Raw genomic sequence first — 18,507 nt, 5'->3', positions numbered from 1 at the left:
CTATCTAGTATATTGTGTTATTTAAAGCTTGTGTTTCCTTATTAATTTTCTGTTTGGGTAATCTGTCCATTGGTGTAAGTGAGGTGTTAAAGTCCCCCACTATTATTGTGTAACTGTCAATTTCCTCTTTTATAGCTGTTAGCAGTTGCCTTATGTATTGAGGTGCTCCTATGTTGGGTGCATATATATTTATAATTGTTATATCTTCTTCTTGGATTGATCCCTTGATCATTATGTAGTGTCCTTCCTTGTTTCTTGTAACATTCCTTATTTCCTTACTTTAAAATCTACTTTATCTGATATGAGGATTGCTACTCCAGCTTTCTTTTGATTTCCATTTTCATGGAATATCTTTTTCCTTACCTGCAATTTTAGTCTGTATGTTTCCCTAGGTCTGAAGTGGGTCTCTAGTAGAAAGCATATATGTGGGTCTTGTTTTCGTATCCATTCAACGAGCCTATATCTTTTGGTTGGATGATTTAATCCATTCACATTTAAGGTAATTATCGATATGTATGTTACTATTACCATTTTCTTAATTGTTTTGGTTTTGTTTTTTGTTTTTGCTGAGTGGTGCCTACTGCTGAGCCCTCTCTTTCTAGGCAGGTACAGTTATGTTGGAGTATGCACTTGCTCCAAAAAAGACTTTAGTCATTGTTAACAGACGCACTGACACCAAATCTAAGTGCCTCTCCATGATGACCAAGTGGCAATCATGTTTCTCTTACACTGTCACTGCTGATTAAGATTGCCTTTCATGAAAATTTAATTTGTCCTCTTTTCTTCAGCATTTTTTTAATTTCTGAAAAAACACTGTATTCAGGAAAGACTTCATATACAGCAAAAGAAGCTGCACCTATAATATAGCTAACAATATAAAGATTACAAGATTCTCAGCTACCTATTTTATCTAATCCAACAGAAAAATACAAATTAATTCAGTGACTAATAAACAGTAGAGTGAAAACAATGACTCTGAAAGGAATCTTGCTTTAAGTGTCTATCAGCCTCAAAAGGTGACTAAAGCAAGACATCTGAATAAAGATTTCTTTAAATATTAAGTACATTATCCCAAATCTTTTTCAAAAAATATCATATTTCAGTAGTAGCCATCTTTCACTACATTTCAAATTTGTATTCTCTCATTTCTTAAGAAGGAAGACAGGGGTATTCACACAGACATATCACTGCAAACTTAAGAAAATATTTAAGCATCCATACACTCTGTGTGCATTAACCTGCTGGTTAGTTGAAAAAAAGGGTGGGATGGAGTTTTCAGTTGCATTGGACAAATGAAAATGATTCGTGTGGTCATGCACGGTAGTCCACGGCTAGATGATACGACAGAATTAAATTCTGGTCTGTACAATATCACAGTGATAAACAAGATATCACAGAGATACATTATTCAAGGAAGTTTGAAAAAACATTTATTTCCCTGTTTTATTTCAATTTGGTTAAAGTGTTTAAAAATGTAAGCATGTGATAGTTTGCAGGATCCTGGTACAACACAAACTCCCACTTCTATTTATAAATATTATCTTCTCTTTATATTACTTACATTTTGTAACAAAAAAGAGATTGGTTTAAATTTTAAAAACAAAACAAAACATAAAAACCCAACCCTGGAGGCCCAGGTCTGAGCTCTGCCCTCACCTTCACCCTCACCCAGGTGGGCGGGGCAAGCCTCCCTGACCAGGCAGCGTGCTCAGGGGAGGTCAGCCACCTTCAGGGACAGTCAGCAATCCAGAAGCCGCTGCACCATGAGTGTCTCTGTGCTGAGCACCCCCAGAGCCCTGGGCGGTGTCTCTGGGCTCCTGCAGGTGGCCTCCCTGCTCGGCCTGGTTCTGCTTCTGCTCAAGGCAGCACAGCTCTACCTGCACAGACAGTGGCTGCTCAAAGCCCTCCAGCAGTTCCCGTCTCCTCCTTCCCACTGGCTCTATGGGCACATGCAGGAGGTAGGATGGAGTGGGATGGGGAAGTGGGAGGGCAGGGAGGGCCGGGGCTCTCAGACCATGGTCCTGGTGAGCAAGTCCATGGGATGAAGCCTTGTTGTGGGATGAGCACGTGGCCTCACAAAAGGACCCAGCTTACCTCTCAGGTCTTGGCTCCTCATCCCAGTCTGGGGAGCTCCCTCCCTCCCAGGACCCCGTGCTGGTGTCCTTGGGTGTGTCAGACACTCCTTCCTTAGGGAGATCTGCAGGCTGTCCTGGCAGCCCTGCACTTTGAGGACAGTGGCTCTTCCTTCCTGAGTCTCCCCCGTCTCCAGGCTGAGCAGCTTCAGCTGTTCTCATAGAACAGGCTTCTAGATGCTTCCCTGCCCCATCCCTCAATCGCATCCTCTCTGCCTGGCCCTGAGCTTGCCTGGGAGCACAGACGTCAGTCTGATGGACGCTGTCCTGTGGGCTCACTGTCGGTGGAGATGACAGACAGGAATCTAAGAAGATGTCAGGTCACAGGAAAAGAGACCCAATTGCTGGGTGGGGGGTTACGTCAGCTGTAGGGACAAACTGGCTCAGTTTAAGACTGAGGAATTTTCCAGTCTCCTGATTTCGGTGCTTAAACCCTGACAAGTTGCTGGCACACATGAGCGAGGTTCCCAGGATGATGCCAGGTAAGGAGAACTGACATTTGAGTTGCAGCATCCACAGGGTGAGGTCACCCGCCTGGTCTCCTCCCTCAGTGGACTATGTGCTCTCGGAACCAAGCGTGAAATCCCCCTCACCCCCAGCACCCTGCACGGAGCCTGCGCAGAGGGCTGCCCATCCAGCGTGTGGAGGGACAGGAAGGAGGGAAGGAGCGGCTTACAGGCTGGGGAGGGGCAGCGCCTACCCACACAGCACTGGCAGCACTAGCCTGGGCGGCGGGGGGCTCAGAGCCACGTCAGGGGCCACCTGGAGAGGGGCTCATCAAGGGTTTGTGGACTGAACAAATGCTTTCTCTGCAGCATGATTAAAGTAGAGTGGAGCCAAAGACGGGAACCGGAAACAGCCCGAGCCCCATGTGGGCTGGCCCAGTACCTCTCTCCCCTCTCCTTCCTAATCTCCTGCACCCCAGCTTACTCAGCGTCCTCCCCGCCTGCCTGGGCATTCTGGCCTCTGGGACTCTGCTCCCATGTGCCCTCTACCTGGAATGATCTTGTCCCTCATATGTCTCTCCACAAAGGCCCAACTCCAAGCCACCTCCTCCAAGATGTCTTTCTGGGTCTCCCAGGAGTGGAGGAGACAACCCTTTTTCCCTTACCTGTCCTTCTCTTAAGGCAGTGCTAACCGGATTCAGCTAGTTTTGTCTGCAGTGTCATAGCTGTGAGCTCCTTCTGGGAGACCCTGCCTCTGGTTCATCTTTGTAACCTGAGAGCATCTGGGTAAATGATGACTGAACGAATAAATACATGCATGAAAAAGAGCTTTCTAACGTCCAGGTCCGAGTTAGGGCCCCTTCCCCAGAGCTTCCCCAGAGGCCTGGTCTTCCCTCCATCACACATTCATGAGCCCCTACGGTTGTCATGTCCTCAATCTCGCTGTCTCCTCCTGGAGGCTCCAAACAGACAAGCATCTACAGCCGCATCCTCATTCAGTGCCTTAAACCAGTGCCTGGCACATAGTAGATGCTCAGTAAATACATGCTCAGTGAAGGAACCCATCCCACAGTAGGCAAGTTGCCTCAGAGCTGGTGAGTCCTGATGGTAGAAGGATGCAGGCAGAGATTAGATACCAAAGTGGCAGGGGGATGCTTTGAGTTACACAGAAGCCATTGAATTAAAGACGAGGTGACTGCATGGAACATGCCTAGGACCAAATGTTGATGAGAAATCCAGAGGTGATAAAACAAAGCTGAATCTGCAAGGTTAAGGAGAGGCAGTTGCTCTGTGACTAAGAGGAGGGGCACACCAGGTAGAGGAAAGAACCTGGGCAGAGGCCTAGAAGTGTGAGCAGGTGGGGCCAGTGCAAGGCGCACTGACAGCAGCATCTTTGGGGGCAGAGCAATGGGTCCTGTGGACTCGCCAGCCCGGCAGGAGGCAAGAATAGAGAGGGTAAAGCCAGAAAGCAAGGGCCTTTGTGGTCCACACTGAGGAATTTCAAGAGATTCCTTTAGGTGGTGGAAAGTGTACACAAGTTTCTGGACACTGGTAAATGAAAATGGGATTAAATAATCCGCATATCAAAACCTTAGTTCAATACCATTTCCATATATACATCCAGAATCTGTGTACACACGCAATATGTAAAATAATATGGTACAAACACAATTTAGTATATAATTTTTCTCACTTATCCATATACATTCGACACTCTTTCAAATTAACAAACATTTATATGTATGCTGGGGTACTACTGAAAATATATAACAACCAGTATGGCAAAATGAAATTAATATATAAATTTAATTTTTATAATATATTTTATTCTCTAAATAAACAAAATTATATGACAAAACTACTTACCAAGTGATACAAATTATCATAAATTGCTCATGCAAATGTTGTATGAATCACTTCCCAAAGTTTTCTATGGCTGGGAGTGTTCTCTGGTGTAAGTTTCGGTAGGCAGTTTGTACTGGTGGCCCAGGGCTCTACCCAGCAAGGGGACAGAATGTGGTCTTAGGACAAAGGTGGACAGCCAGCAGGTCTGGGGCAGAGCCCAGGTCAGAAGAAATAGTTCCAAACTCCTAGTTCTGCTGATCGATCCAGAATGATCTCCCTGTACCCATCCTGCCCTTCACCCCCACTCCAGCACTGGAACTCAGAGAAGGGTTTTATTGATTTATCTTTCCCTTGGGGACAGTTCCAAGACGAGACCGAGCTGCGACCCCTACTGAAGAGGGTAGAGAAGTACCCAAGTGCCTGTGCTCGCTGGCTGTGGGGGACGAAAGCCCTGGTGTTGATCTATGACCCTGACTACATGAAGGTGGTCCTGGGGAGATCAGGTGAGAGGGAAACCCACATCCCAGCAGGAGAAAATCTTCCCTCTCGGGTACATGGCCCTGGATCTGTGAAATTCCAGAAGAAACTGGCACTACGGCCATCAGTACCTGGCACCCTACCAGCCGTCCTTGCAGCCCACAAGCCAGACTAAGGCCAGCATCACTCACGCACAGTGAGTGCTTCAACACCCGGGTGGGGCTGGCTTCTCTTTCCTGTCTTACTTTCTTTCTGTTTTAACCCAACTGAGATGATCCCGGGTCTGGAAGACAGCTCCCTGTCCACACTGATGTAGGTTTGGCACCGCTCACTGTTGCCTGTCCTGGGTCATGAAATGGCCAAACCACCACAAACTGGAGGAAACCACAGGCTCCTTTCTTACTCTGTGGCGCTGAGCAGAGCCTATCTTTCTTGCCGATTCACCGTCTTAGTCCTGTGGGTGTTCTGCTGCTGGGACACTGAGTCTGCCTTCCTGGGCCCACAGTGACCATCAGGACAGAGAGAGTCAGGGATGGGAGGCAAGAGGGAGGTGGCTAGAGACAGACTGCCAGCTGACCAGCATGAGGAATGGAAGGTGCCACAGCTGCTCTGGGGGCTGCCTGCCTTGTTCGGTGCCCTCCACTTCGCTTCCTTCCCTTTCAGACCCAAAGTCTCACGATGCCTACAGAATGCTGATCCCCTGGATTGGTAAGTACATTTAAATACAACTGCAGTCCACCCACCAGTTAGGTTTACCAAGAGCTACCTCTTTGCTTAATGGAGAACAACGGGTACCAGGCACCCCCTCACCACCTCATCTCTCAGTCAAGCCTCATTTCTCTCCTTCCAGTGAAACTCTCACCCTTTGTACAGGTGCTGAGAGCCCTCCTGAAGCTCAGCCTCTTCTTCATCACTTCTCAGTCCTCTGCGATATTCTCAGCCTGACTATTAACTAATTCCTTCTATCACCTGCCCCCCTACTCTTCTTCAACCTCTGTCTCGCAGCTGTCATAATCACATCCTATGGACCAGCCATTCTGGAAATTCACATTCCTGAACTGTACTAGCCTTTCCTACCTTTGCCCATGATGTGCCTTCTCCTGACACCCTTGGTTCCTCCCAAGTTGTCCCTAGTCGTCCCTCTGATCCAGGCTCCCCGACCCACACATACACCCATCTGTGGCCCAGGGAAAGGTTTGCTTTTGTTGGAGGGGCAGACGTGGTTCCAGCACCGGCGGATGCTGACCCCAGCCTTCCACTACGACATCCTGAAGCCCTACGTGGGTCTCATGGCCGACTCTGTCCGAGTAATGCTGGTGAGTCTATCCCTCATCACCTGGACCCACTCACATCCAGCACTGCTGACAAAGTCCACTCTCAGACCCTTGTGTCCCTCAGGTGTCCATCACACCCAGCCCCCAGAATGGTGCATTCAGAACGTACTCTGAGACAGAGCTCACCAAAACTAGATGGGACAGAGGGGTACCCTGGCAGCAGCTTGGATCCACAATTTGCTCTGAGGTAAGGGAAATCAGGGCCATGGTGTATTCAGGGTCCACTCTCCTCTCATCTCCACATCTTCAACACAGAGGATTAGAGCAAGGGTCATTCCCCTGGACAGCGGTGCAAGCTGCCCCCGGATGCCCTGGACAATGGCAGCTTCAGTGGCAGAGTGGACATCCCAGGATGTCACTCAGGTAGGCTCTGGCCTGGGGCCCAGGGCTTCTGCATGGATTGAGCCACTCACGGGAGGAAATGAGGCCACGTCTACATGCACAGAGCTGGGTCTTGACAAGCATCACCTCTGATCTAGACTGGGCACCACCTGATCTCAGCTAACACTGGATGAATGAAAGGAATTGAAGCATATCATGTCCCCTCCTAAGAGCCCCAATAGAGCCCCTTACGCTTTTACTTTACTTGAAATATTTGCTTACTAGTGTTGAACATGGTGTCCAGTTCAGATCTCAGAACCCCTAAGTTTCCCCCTCTGTCCCATAAAAAAGTATGGTTTCTGGTCTGCCACAAGGTGGTCATCATCATACTCTATTCTTAAAATTCAAAACTAATTCAGAATATTATGAGAGAACATGATTAATTATATAATAAAAGATTCTGAGAAAATAGGCATCACATTACACATGTGTGATACAGCCTTAAATTGCTAAAACAAATCTGCTTAGAAACAGAGGAAATCTCATCCAAATATTTAGCGAGACAGAGAGAGAGCCTGGCCTTGTCAGCACAGGCCTTCTGGGGGAGCAGAGCAGGGTCAATGTCCCCCTCCCACTACAGGACAAGTGGGAGGAGCTCGTCAGCCTGGACTCGCATCTGGAGGTCCTTGGACACGTCTCCTTGATGACCCTGGACACCATCATGAAGTGCGCCTTCAGCCACCAGGGCAGCATCCAGACAGACAGGTCAGTGACAACCTTTCAACAGCAGGGTCCTTGTTCTCACCAGCTGGGGAGGACTTACCTGAGAGGCAGTTAGGGCAGCATGGACGCTTATCAGCAGAGAAAGCAACATTCTGCACAGAGCCATGGACCACAGTCAAATTCCACCCAGACCAACATTGACTCAGTCACAGGTCCCTGATTCCTGCACAGGGAGAAGCCTGGCTGCTCAGGCCACTTGTAAAGGACTAAGTGCCTCCAGGGCTGTGAGGCAGAAATAACAAAGCCTCAGTGCTGCCTGTCCCCGCTGACTGAGGAATCCCCACCCGGAGCCCCACTCCATCTCCAGGTCAGAGGCTCCCTCCACTCCAGTCTCCTCTGCATCCTCTCCCTTCAGGAACATCCAGTCCTACATCCAGGCAATCAGAGACCTTGGCAATCTGACTTTTTCCCGATTAAGAAATGCTTTCCACCAGAACGACATCATCTACAGGCTGAGCCCTGAAGGCCGCTGGAGCCACCGCGCCTGCCAGCTGGCCCATCAACACACAGGTTCTGCTCCTCCTTCTGGGTGGCTCCTCCCCTGACCTTGACCCCGCAGGCAGAGCCCAGACTCCTGCTTCCTCTTCAGGGGCTGGCACACACCCACACTGGGTACTTCCCTGGTGCAGGGGTTGGGACCCGAGACGTCAGGGTGTCAGGTGAGGTGCAGGGAGACACATGTGTCACCACGTTGCTGACGGTGGAATGAGACCCCCTCCCAGCATCATCCAGGCAGAGCCTCCGTGGGCTGTGCTATTGAGGGAATTCCCGACCTGGATGAGACGATGCTGGAGCTCTCTGCCCTGACATGTGCGCCCATTCCCACCCTCGTCCTCATCCACCTGGTACCCAGATTGGGCCTGAGGGGCAGATAGAGCTACGGTGGGTGCTGCATCTGGGCCCCCAGGAGCCCTCAGCTCTGCCTGGGAACCACTGTTCTGGGACAGATGGAGTGATCAAGATGAGGAAGGCTCACCTGCAAAAGGAGGGAGAGCTGGAGAAGGTGAGGAGCAAGAGGCACCTGGATTTCCTGGACATCCTCCTCTTCGCCAGAGTGAGTGTGGGCAGGAGAGGCCTGAGGCTTTGCCCAGAAGCACAGAGGAAGGGCAGACCCTGCACTCCCCCTGCCTCCACAGATGGAGAATGGGAGCAGCTTGTCTGACAGGGAGCTCCGTGCCGAAGTGGATACGTTCATGTTTGAAGGTCACGACACCACAGCCAGTGGCATCTCCTGGACCCTCTATGCTCTGGCCTCCCACCCTGAGCATCAGCAGAGGTGCCGGGAAGAGATCCAGAGCCTCCTGGGGGATGGTGCATCCATCACCTGGTGAGTGCCCAACAGGTGGGAGGACCTCGCCCCTCCGCGAGTGGAGGACCCCTGGTTGCCTGCCCTTAGATGGGCTGTCTTTCAGGGACCACCTGGACAAGATGCCCTACACCACCATGTGTATCAAGGAGGCACTGCGACTCTATCCACCAGTGCCGTTCATTGGCAGATATCTGAGCAAGCCCATCACCTTCCCTGATGGACGCGCCTTACCTGCAGGTATGAACGTCACCCACACCCACTGAACTAAGCACTCTGCAAGACCACGTGGGAGATCAGAAATCCACATGTGCTTTCCAGCCCCGGGATGCTCTGTCTGATGTTTCCGCCTCAAGATAATTAATATTTCCTCTGCAGTTTGGGGGTTTTGTAAAACGCCTGACACAGAACTTGAACCAATGAGAGCTCAATACACAAATGCTAGCCCTTGAATGTGGGCTTGTAATGGAGCCCTATAATTCTAATTCCTTGAGACGTGAAGGCTTAAGAGAAAAGCAGAAGTAAGCAAGGGGATGTGGTTCTTTCCATATGGGGTCTAAGTAAACGAGGGAGTTCAGGGAGTCCATTGTCATGGGTCAGATGGTCCAGTCTCTGAGGAGCCCTCAGGTGGATGGCCGAGAGCAGCTGATGATCAGGTCTGAGAGCCCTGCTGTGGTTGGAAGCTACCAAATGGCTCACCTCCCAGTGGGTCTGAATCCCAGCCCAGCCACCTCCTCTCTGTGGGATCACAGACACATCCCTCAACCTCTTGGAGGCTCAGGTGCCTCATCTGCTCATGCGGATAGGAGTGCCTTCCTTGAGGGCTGCTGTGAGGATTAGATGAGTTAATGCACTTTCCCCGAGGGCTCATGATGACACCTGATAACTGTGAGTTTTCATGTGAGGCGATCCTGATACCAAGCCTCCAATTCTTTTCCTCCTCAGTCCTGGCCATGGTTACCTGCTCCTAATCTGTGCTCATGTGCTTGGTCACCTCCAGCCCACCTGTCCTGCAAGAGCACCACTTCATTCAGAGGGATGGAGGGTGGCTCTCATGGTGGCTCCCTGGCCTTCTGTGCACATTGCCCCTGTTGCCATGGGTACCATCAGTCTTCTCTCTCTCCCACCTGCCCCACAGGAGTCCCGCTCTCCCTCTCCTTTTATGGGCTTCACCACAACCCGAAGGTGTGGCCGAACCCAGAGGTATGATGGCCATGGGAGGAGGGGATGGGATGCTCCCTCCAGACCAGCACCTCCCCTGATGTACCTCGGGGATTCTTGTCCCCTGGTGGATTGGTGCAAGGAGTTTGACCCCGCCTGCCCTGGCCCCGGTGCTCTCTCTGCAGGTGTTTGACCCATCCCGGTTTGCACCAGGTTCTGATCGACACAGCCATGCTTTCCTGCCCTTCTCAGGAGGATCCAGGTGAGGCCTTCTGTACCTGGGGCATCTGGGTGTCACTGGGTGCTACCTGATGTGTGTAACTGTCTACATTCATATGTGGTGTATGCAGTTATGTCCCTGTGTGTTGACGTTTTGAGAAGGAGGTGTGTGTCCCCATGTACAAGAAGGTCTTCAGGGCACGCCACGGAGACCTTGACCTCCTGACTTCCACAACGACCAGCCACATTGCCATGGCCGTGGCCTTTTCAAAGTATTCCAGGGTTTTCCTCACTTTAGGAGTATGAGTTTTCAGCTTTAGAATTTTTCATGAAAGGTAAACTTCAGATGTTTGCTTCTCCCAAGTATCAGTCATCTTAGAAGGTGGTTTTCTCTCTTGGCACATTTCTAGTCCAGCCCACTGTCTTTTTTACTTAATTCACCAATCCACCTCTCACTGTATCAGCCGTCGTGTTTGCATGGGTTTCGATTTCCAGCTGCCTTCCTTGTCCTGAGGCTTCAAGCTATGTATGTGATCAGTTACAGTTGCCATTTGAAGAAAGCCTTGTGTGTCTTCTCTATTTCTGTAGTCGAGCCCAACAAACTTATAACAGCATATTAATATACACATGACAGCTTTTCTAGTTGCCAATAATCTATACATGTAGCAGGGATTACATACCATAGTTCCAGAATCTACAGAGTCTAATTTTGGCAAAAAAGGATGGAATTGAAGGCAATCAAGTGCTTTTGAGAGAAAACTCACTATTTTGTGTTGGACGCATGCATTTCAGAGGTTCTTGCCGTGTAAAATAGAAAGCACACATGAAATAGCTGTTAACCCGGATGATACACTCGAAAATGACGTCTGTGAAAATCTTCAATGGCTACAGATCCTCCCCAAAATAGTAACTTCCATAACTTTGGAACTACTTAGTAATCCAAGTTTTTTCTGAGCCTGTAATTCTGTGAAATTTTCAGTTGGTGAATCAACCTTCACAGAACAGGCTTGACGCAACACGTTCCCGGAATTTGCTCTAGTATTTGGTCAGTGCCAAGGTCCTGTTCTTCCTTGTAGACATTGGCTGCAGGTCATGCGGCTGCCACCAGAGGACCGGGGGTACCTGGCAACTCAATTCCTAGGTCAGAATTAATGTTTAATTTTACTCCAGTCCTTTCTTTTTCAATTCAATTAACTTTGTTCAAATAGAAAGCTATTTATTAACCTGTCTCTGTGTGCCAAACCATATATTACAAGATGGGAACACAGAGATGAAAGGAACTTTCCTTGCTCCAACAGTTCACAGTCAAGAAACCACTACCGCTATTCAAGACAGACATGCGACGTTTCCATAGTGTAGTGGTCAGTACGTTTGCCTTACAGGACAGACATCATGCATTCATCCACTCTTTCACTCGTTCATTCATTCACTGAGCAGATTGTGGAATGTTCCATGTTTCTGGCACTGTCCTGGTCACTGGACGGTGATGTGTCCTTGAGTTAACAGTAAAGCTGCTTGGGGATGTGGGAGAAAGAGGCGCAGGCGGCAGAGGCGGGAGGCCAGGCGGTCACTAGACTGAGTCTTGAGCATGTGGCCGGCAGAGGCGGGGGGAGGGGACCTCAACAGCAGTGGAATGAGGTAGAGGGTCTGGACAGGTGCGAGGTGAGTGAGGAGCAGCCCAGAGAGCGCTGTGACGCCAGCTGAGGCCCTGCGACGTGTCCTCCCTGTGATGGAGGGCGCAGCAGGCCCCGAGCCGCCGTGGCTGCAGTAGAGGGAGGGGAGGCAAGGAGACTGGAAAGGCCAGTGAGGAGCCCACGGGATGGAAGGAGGGGCCTTGCTGGAGTAGAATGGGAAGGCTCCAGGGGCGGGTTGACTGAGGGGCTGCGGGGAGACAGGAGGCCGGAGCATTAACTGGGAGGCAAGTGGTCCAGCAGGTCGAGGGGCGCTAACCCGTGGCCCCTCCAAGAAGCCTCCCGGTTGCCATCCTGACTTCCTTACACAACTCTGTCCTGTCCTATCTGGGGACTGGGGCCCCTGCTTGTCTGCCATGGGTGGCGAGGGCCCGAGAGTTGCCCACACCCCCCTACAGTGCCCTGGCCTGGATGGAAACCAGAAACTACCTGTGGACGAGTGAACAAAGTACTAATTCACATTTACTGATTCACGTGACTTGACCCTGTGGCTTAGAAGGCAGACCTTCCCCAATAGGACTTGCTACTACTGAGAGCAGAAGTAGGAGTTAGGAGCTAGTCCTGGAGAGAGGTGGCCTTTGTAAGGGTCAGGGGGAGAGGGGGGACCGAGGCTTGGGCGGCACGTTCAGTGTGACCCGTAAGGAAGGGATCGGGGCTGGGCCACGTGGAGGAGAGCCCTGAATGCCCTGTGCCCGGCAGGGGTTAGAAGCCTCTGCTCACTTCCTTTTCCCTGCCTGACCCAGGAACTGCATCGGGAAGCAGTTTGCCATGAATGAGATGAAGGTGGCCGTGGCCCTGACCTTGCTTCGCTTTGAGCTGGCACCCAATCCCTCCAGGGTCCCTGTTCCCATTCCAAGAGTTGTGCTGAAGTCCAAGAATGGGATCCACTTGCAGCTCAGGAAGCTCCTGTAACGTTTGTTGGAGACAAAGACGAGCTCTGAGGGCCTCTACCTGCCATCCTGTCTCGCTGTCACTCTCTCCCGTCCTTGCCTCTGTGCCCACTTCCTGCTTCTATCTGCCCACCTGCCGGCCTACCTCATGTCCTGCCTCCTGCCCGTCAGACGTTCTGCTCTCCTCCTCTCACCTTTCTCCAGGCTCCCTATCTGCTTATCTCTCCATCTGTCTCTGACCCACCTGTGTCTCTGACTGTCCACCTAAACCCTGATCGCCTGCCCTCCTCCAGTCTGTCTACTCTCTCCCTGTCTTTCTCCCCTTCTGCCTGCCTGTCTGTCCCTGAATTCACTTCCTTTTGCTGATAAAATAATTGGTCACAGCCTTAAGGACTTCAAACCACACAGAGTTATTCTCTGACAGCTCTGGAGTCAGAAGCCGGAAGTGGGTTTCCCTGGACACAGCCAAGGTGTTGGCAGGGCCCCCAGTTCAGGGATGTAGGAGAGCATCCCTCTCTTTGCCTTTTCCCACATCTAGAGCTGCAATCCTTGAGTTCTTTGGCTCCTGGGCCCTCCTCCATATTCAAATCCATCAGCTTCTTCAAATGTTCTCCTGCTTCTGTCTTCACATCACCTTCTCTTTCATAAGACCTTTGTGATTACACAGGCCCACTCAGGAAAAACAGCCTTGCTCTGAGTTCCGGGGATTAGGACACGGACACCCTGGGCAGCCGTTACTGTAGCTGCTGAGTCCTGCGTGACTCCCATCGCCTTGGGCCCCCGATCACTCCCGTGTGTTACGGGTCTGCCCATTTGTCACTCACCTGGCTTCCCCTCTTTCCCACTCCCTGGATAAATTCACAATGTCATATGGAGCGTGCGTGTCTTCCCTTGCAAGGAACTGGATCGAATGAAAGAGAGAGAGAAGGGGAGGGAAGGCAGAGGAGACGAGGAGAGGACATGACCCCTGGTCTGTGGGCCCAGAACCCCAGCAGGACAAGCGTGTCCCAGCGCCCCTGCAGCCTCACACTCTGGGGTCCCTCACGCCCCACAACCCGCCTGTCACCTGAGGCTCCCACGGCAGCTGAGTCAGGAGAAAGCACTCGTCTCCAAAGGCTCAGAGGGAAGAAGCTCACCCCGGGCACGTGTCAGGGAAGGAGCCTCCCTGCTGTTGTGTGGTAGCTTCCTCGCTACATCCTTAGAGGGGCCCAACTGAGACATGCTGGGCCTAGGACCCTTTGCTGTAGCGCTGCAATTCTTGCACCTGGTCACACCTCTCTTCGAGCAACAAAATACAAAGAAAGTGTATGGGACTAAAAATAACTATGTCCATGCACAGTTGGGGCAAATTCTGAGCAAAATATACCAAGAGACCAAAAAACCCAGCTGTCACTTTTTTTTCTTTTTTCATCTTTATTGGAGTATAATTGCTTCACAATGTTGTGTTAGTTTCTGCTCTACAACAAAGTGAATCAGTTATATGTATGCATATATCCCCATATCCCCTCCCTCTTGAGCCTCCCTCCCACTGTCCCTATCCCACTGAAGGTAGTTGTACACAAAGACTCTTAAAGAGAGAGGGCAAAATCCCTTGATAAAGCAGTTTTGATAGTTTCTAATATTTGTGGGTTCTTTAATAGATGTTTTTTGGAGTATAATTGCTTTGCAGTACTGTGTTAGTTTCTGTTGCACAACAAAGCGAATCAGCCGTGTGCATACACGTGTCCCCCATCCCCTCCCTCTTGAGCCTCCCTCCCATCCTCCCTATCCCACCCCTCTAGGTCATCGCAAAGCACTGCACCGCTCTCCCTTTGCCATGCAGCTGCTTCCCACCAGCCAACTATTTTATACATTACACATGTGGTAGTGTATATATGTTGATGCTACTCTCACTTCGCCCCAGCTTCGCCCTCCCACCCCATGTCCTCAAGTCCATTCTCTATGCCTACCTCTTTATTCCTTCCCTGCAACTATGTTCATCAGTACCATTGTTTTTTTTTAGGTTCCATATATATGCGTTAGCATACGGTATTTATTTTTCCCTTTCTGACTTATTTCACTCTGTATGACAGACTCTAGGTCCATCCACCTCACTACAAATAACTCAATTTCATTCCTTTTTATGGCTGAGTAATATTCCATTGTATATATGTACCACATCTTCTTTATCCATTCATCTGATGATGGACACTTAGGTTGCTTCCATGTCCTGGCTGTTGTAAATAGAACTGCAGTGAACATTGTGGTACATGACTCTTTTTGAATTATGGTTTTCTCAGGGTATATGCTCAGTAGTGGGATTGCTGGGTCGTATGGTAGTTCTATTTTAATTTTTTAAGGAAACTCCATACTGTTTTCCACAGTGGCTGTATCAATTTACATTCCCACCAACAATGCAGGAGGGTTCCCTTTCCACCACACCCTTTCCAACATTTATTGTTTCTAGATTTTTTGATAATGGCCATTCTGACCAGTGTAAGGTGATACCTCATTGTACTTTTGATTTGCATTTCCCTAATAATTAATGATTTGAGCATCTTTTCAGGTGTCTCCTGGCCATCCGTATGTCTTCCTTGGTGAAATGTCTATTTAGGTCTTCCGCCCATTTTTTAACTGGATTGTTTGTTTTTTTGATATTGAGCTCTGTGAGCTGTTTGTATATTTTGGAGATTAATCATTTGTCTGTTGTTTCATTTGCAAATATTTTCTCCCATTCTGAGGGTTGTCTTTTTGTCTTGTTTATGGTTTCCTTTGCTGTGCAAAAGTTTTTAAGTTTAATTAAGTCCCATTTGTTTATTTTTGGTTTTATTTCCGTTACTCTAGGAGGTGGGTCAAAAAAGATCTTGCTGTGGTTTATGTCAAAGTGTGTTTTTCCTATGTTTTCTTCTAAGAGTTTGATAGTGTCTGGTCTTACATTTAGGTCTTTAATCCATTTGGAGTTTATTTTTGTGTTTGGTGTTTGGGAGTGTGCTAATTTCATTCTTTTACATGTAGCTGTCCAGTTCTCCCAGCACCACTTATTGCCCACCCCTTAGGTGGTGTTGTGTGCAGGGGGCATGGGCAGCACCCTGCTTTTGCTTCTGACCCCCAACTGCCACTTTTGAAGAGCCTAGATTAAAAACAGTGTGTCAGGAGGAAAAGCAGGGTGCTGCACATTCCCCCTGCACACGACACCACCTAAGCGGTGGGCAGACCACCTAAGCCACCCTCTGGCCCGACCCCTGGACACACCCCTACCCTCACCCCATGTAAGAAACAAGCTTGACCCCCTTCGGGGAGCAGGCAAGCAAGGGAACCTGTTGTTTGTTCTCGCTCCCCCCTGCCGCAGAGGCCCCAATAAAGCCTTGCCTGCATTTCTTGTCTGGCCTCTGATCAACTTCTATTGATTAAGGAGGCCAAGAGCCCTGGTCGGTTACATATTTTGTGGCGCCCAACGTTGGGCCCTTCCTTGTGCCTGTCTGGGAAGAGGATCTGGGCACCTCTGGGACCACCGAACGCAGCTTCACAGCAGGTGACAAGCGGCCACCTGAACCTCTTGTTTCAGTGTCACCACGTTTGGTAAGTCTGCCTTCCTGGCCCCTGGGGGCTTCAGTACCCTCATTCAGACAACACTTTCCCCTTCCCTTCGTCCTTTTGCCCTCACCATTTTCCCTTTCCCCTTGGTCCCTTTCCCTCTCCTGAAATCTCTCTACTTCTCTTTCTGTCCTCTCCTCTCTCCGTCCTCTCCTCCTTCTGTCCTGTCCTTCCGAGAGAGTGGACATCAGGCAGCTACGGCATCACTCCTCTCAGCTTGTGAGACCTGCTCCCTCTGGCCGGCAATGGCTCACCTTGACGGGTGACAGGCAGAGGTGGGAGAGGCTCGCCTCACGCCATGCAGACCGTGGTCCAGAGGGCTCTCCCTGACCAGAGATTATGAGAGTGATAGATGTCCAAACCTCATATCGTGGAATGGCTGGAAGCCCTATCATCCCAATATTCTCACCTTTATTTTCCTGCCGCCAAGGAAAGTCCCACTGGGAACGGGCTGAAGGGGCAGATTTCTATATACCAGTGTACGTGTGGGTGAGAGTCCCACAGACAACATACAACTGGCTGGTTTCCGGGCTTAATCACCCCCGTGGGCTCCCTCCGTCACTGGCCCTTTCTGGAAGAGCGCTGTTTGGTGCCTGAATGGACACCCGCGGGGGCAGGTTGAAAGGGCAATCTCTCACTTTCTGTCTCTTTCTCTTTTTCTGACATTCTTTTCTGTCCCTCCTCCCTTTACCTCTCCCTTGGTCTTCACCCCTACACTCCGTCCACTTTATCCTGAAACTTCTTGTTTGTGTCTTTAAGTTTTGTGATCGGCATAACTATTCTTTCCTTGGATCGAGGGGCTTGCATCTCCGCCTCTGCCTTTGCAATGTAACTATGCTGCCTGGGCTCTCAGGAAGCACCTGATCCATCTGTAGTCCCCCACACCGAGGGAAAAAAGAAAAAGAGGGCCATTTTAAATTCAAGCAGGAAAACTATGAAATCTCTGGTTCTGTAGAAATTAACTTGTCTAACTTAAGCTTGTGGGTTTAATTAATACAGACCTGTCTTTAGAGTCATCAACTTTCATTGTACCTAAGGTTCCTGGAAGTCAATAAGTGCATATTGTTTCTGTTATAAAATGTGTCAACAGGGGAAGTAACCTGATATCATTAAATTTTTAAGTGAAAGTACTGGGATACGTTTTTGGTAACCTCTATAGGAATAATTATGTCTTGGAAACATCCATCTAAAACAAGTCTCTCAAAATTTTGGTAAATTTGAAACTAAATTAAGTTAAATTGAATATTCAGGCCATTTCAAATAAGGTAAAATATTGGAACATTAATTGCTAAACAGGTCTAAACTTACCTACTTTTGTCTTCTTGTGAGAGAAAAATTAAGCTATTTGGTACTGCCTTGAAATGTTCTCTACCAATAGAGAATGCTTATGTAAAAGTTCATGGGGGACTTCCCTGGTGGCGCAGTGGATGAGAGTCCACCTGCCGATGTAGGGGACACGGGTTCGTGCCCCGGTCCCAGAAGATCCCACATGCCACGGAGCGGCTGGGCCCATGAGCCATGGCTGCTGAGCCTGCGCGTCCAGAGCCTGTACTCCGCAACGGGAGAGGCCACAACAGTGAGAGACCCGCGTACCGCAAAAAAAAAAAGAATCCTCCTGCCAATGGGATTTAGGGGACACAGGTTCAAGCCCTGGTCCGGGAAGATCCCACATGCCGTGGAGTAACTAAGCCCGTGAGCCACAGCTACATAAGCTCGTGCACCTAGAGCCCGTGCTCCGCAACAAGAGAGGCAACAGCAATGAGAAGCCTGCACACCGCAATGAAGAGTAACCCACATTCATCACAACTAGAGAAAGCCACGCACAGTAATGAAGACCCAACGCAGCCATAAATAAATAAATAAATAGGACAGTTCATGGTTGCTTAAGGAAAGTAGGATGCGTGTTTTCAGAAAAGAAGGTATGAGGAATGGAAATATATTTTGTCGAAAGGAAAAAGGGTGATCGTGTGGTAGAGCTGGATATTTCTCCATGGGGAAAGGATGAGGGACAAATTATGGCTACAGAAATTTGCAGGTTTGCGGAAGAGGAACACTGCACCGAGGAAACAATTTTGTATGTGGTCAGGATTTTCTAAGGTTGGATTAAATTTAATTAGGTAAATGGATTTTATTAAGAGTAGGCTGATGCAAGACTGGATTTGGTTTCTCTCTCATAAAAGAACAGAGTTGTCCTGGAACGCTGCTTTTGATAACAGCTTGTGTGAGTTTCTGTGCCTTTAAGTGATCTCTCACCTGGCAGGCCATCATGGTTATTCTGGCCCACTGTTGCACCCCAGATGACAAGGAGCATATACTGAGAAAGGCCAGG

At 49.5% G+C, this 18,507-nt stretch overlaps 1 protein-coding gene across 2 annotated transcripts; it reads left to right on the top strand.

Annotated features, from left to right (window-relative positions):
• Positions 1 to 564: 564 nt before the first annotated feature.
• On the top strand, positions 565 to 13,474 carry LOC101325546 (taurochenodeoxycholic 6 alpha-hydroxylase-like). Of its 2 annotated transcripts, XM_033867087.2 has the most exons (12): positions 572 to 1,958; positions 4,785 to 4,926; positions 5,564 to 5,608; positions 6,089 to 6,216; positions 7,196 to 7,320; positions 7,694 to 7,848; positions 8,286 to 8,392; positions 8,475 to 8,665; positions 8,751 to 8,884; positions 9,783 to 9,847; positions 9,991 to 10,067; positions 12,459 to 13,474. In XM_033867087.2, exons 1-12 carry the CDS (start codon positions 1,764 to 1,766, stop codon positions 12,625 to 12,627), a joined length of 1,533 nt encoding a protein of 510 aa, XP_033722978.1. In that variant the 5' UTR covers positions 572 to 1,763; the 3' UTR covers positions 12,628 to 13,474. The 2 variants fall into 2 exon arrangements, with proteins under 2 accessions (XP_033722982.2, XP_033722978.1); XM_033867091.2 differs by lacking the exons at positions 7,694 to 7,848; positions 8,475 to 8,665 and having other exon boundaries at positions 565 to 1,958; positions 8,286 to 8,418; positions 8,707 to 8,884.
• Positions 13,475 to 18,507: the final 5,033 nt, after the last annotated feature.

Source organism: Tursiops truncatus, chromosome 1 (assembly GCF_011762595.2).
Source record: "Tursiops truncatus isolate mTurTru1 chromosome 1, mTurTru1.mat.Y, whole genome shotgun sequence".
Classification (NCBI taxonomy): domain Eukaryota; kingdom Metazoa; phylum Chordata; class Mammalia; order Artiodactyla; family Delphinidae; genus Tursiops; species Tursiops truncatus.
The sequence above is the reverse complement of the archived record's forward strand: the minus strand, read 5'-3'. Positions and strand labels throughout refer to the sequence as shown.

What these genes read in the sequence shown, in the direction of transcription:
- LOC101325546 (XM_033867087.2), top strand. Translation starts at nt 1,764, where the DNA reads ATGAGTGTCTCTGTGCTGAGCACCCCCAGAGCCCTGGGCGGTGTCTCT. An exon ending in ACTCTGTCCGAGTAATGCTG is followed by an intron (nt 6,217 to 7,195) that starts GTGAGTCTATCC and finishes CTCCCACTACAG; the next exon opens with GACAAGTGGGAGGAGCTCGT. An exon ending in ACATCCTCCTCTTCGCCAGA is followed by an intron (nt 8,393 to 8,474) that starts GTGAGTGTGGGC and finishes CTGCCTCCACAG; the next exon opens with ATGGAGAATGGGAGCAGCTT.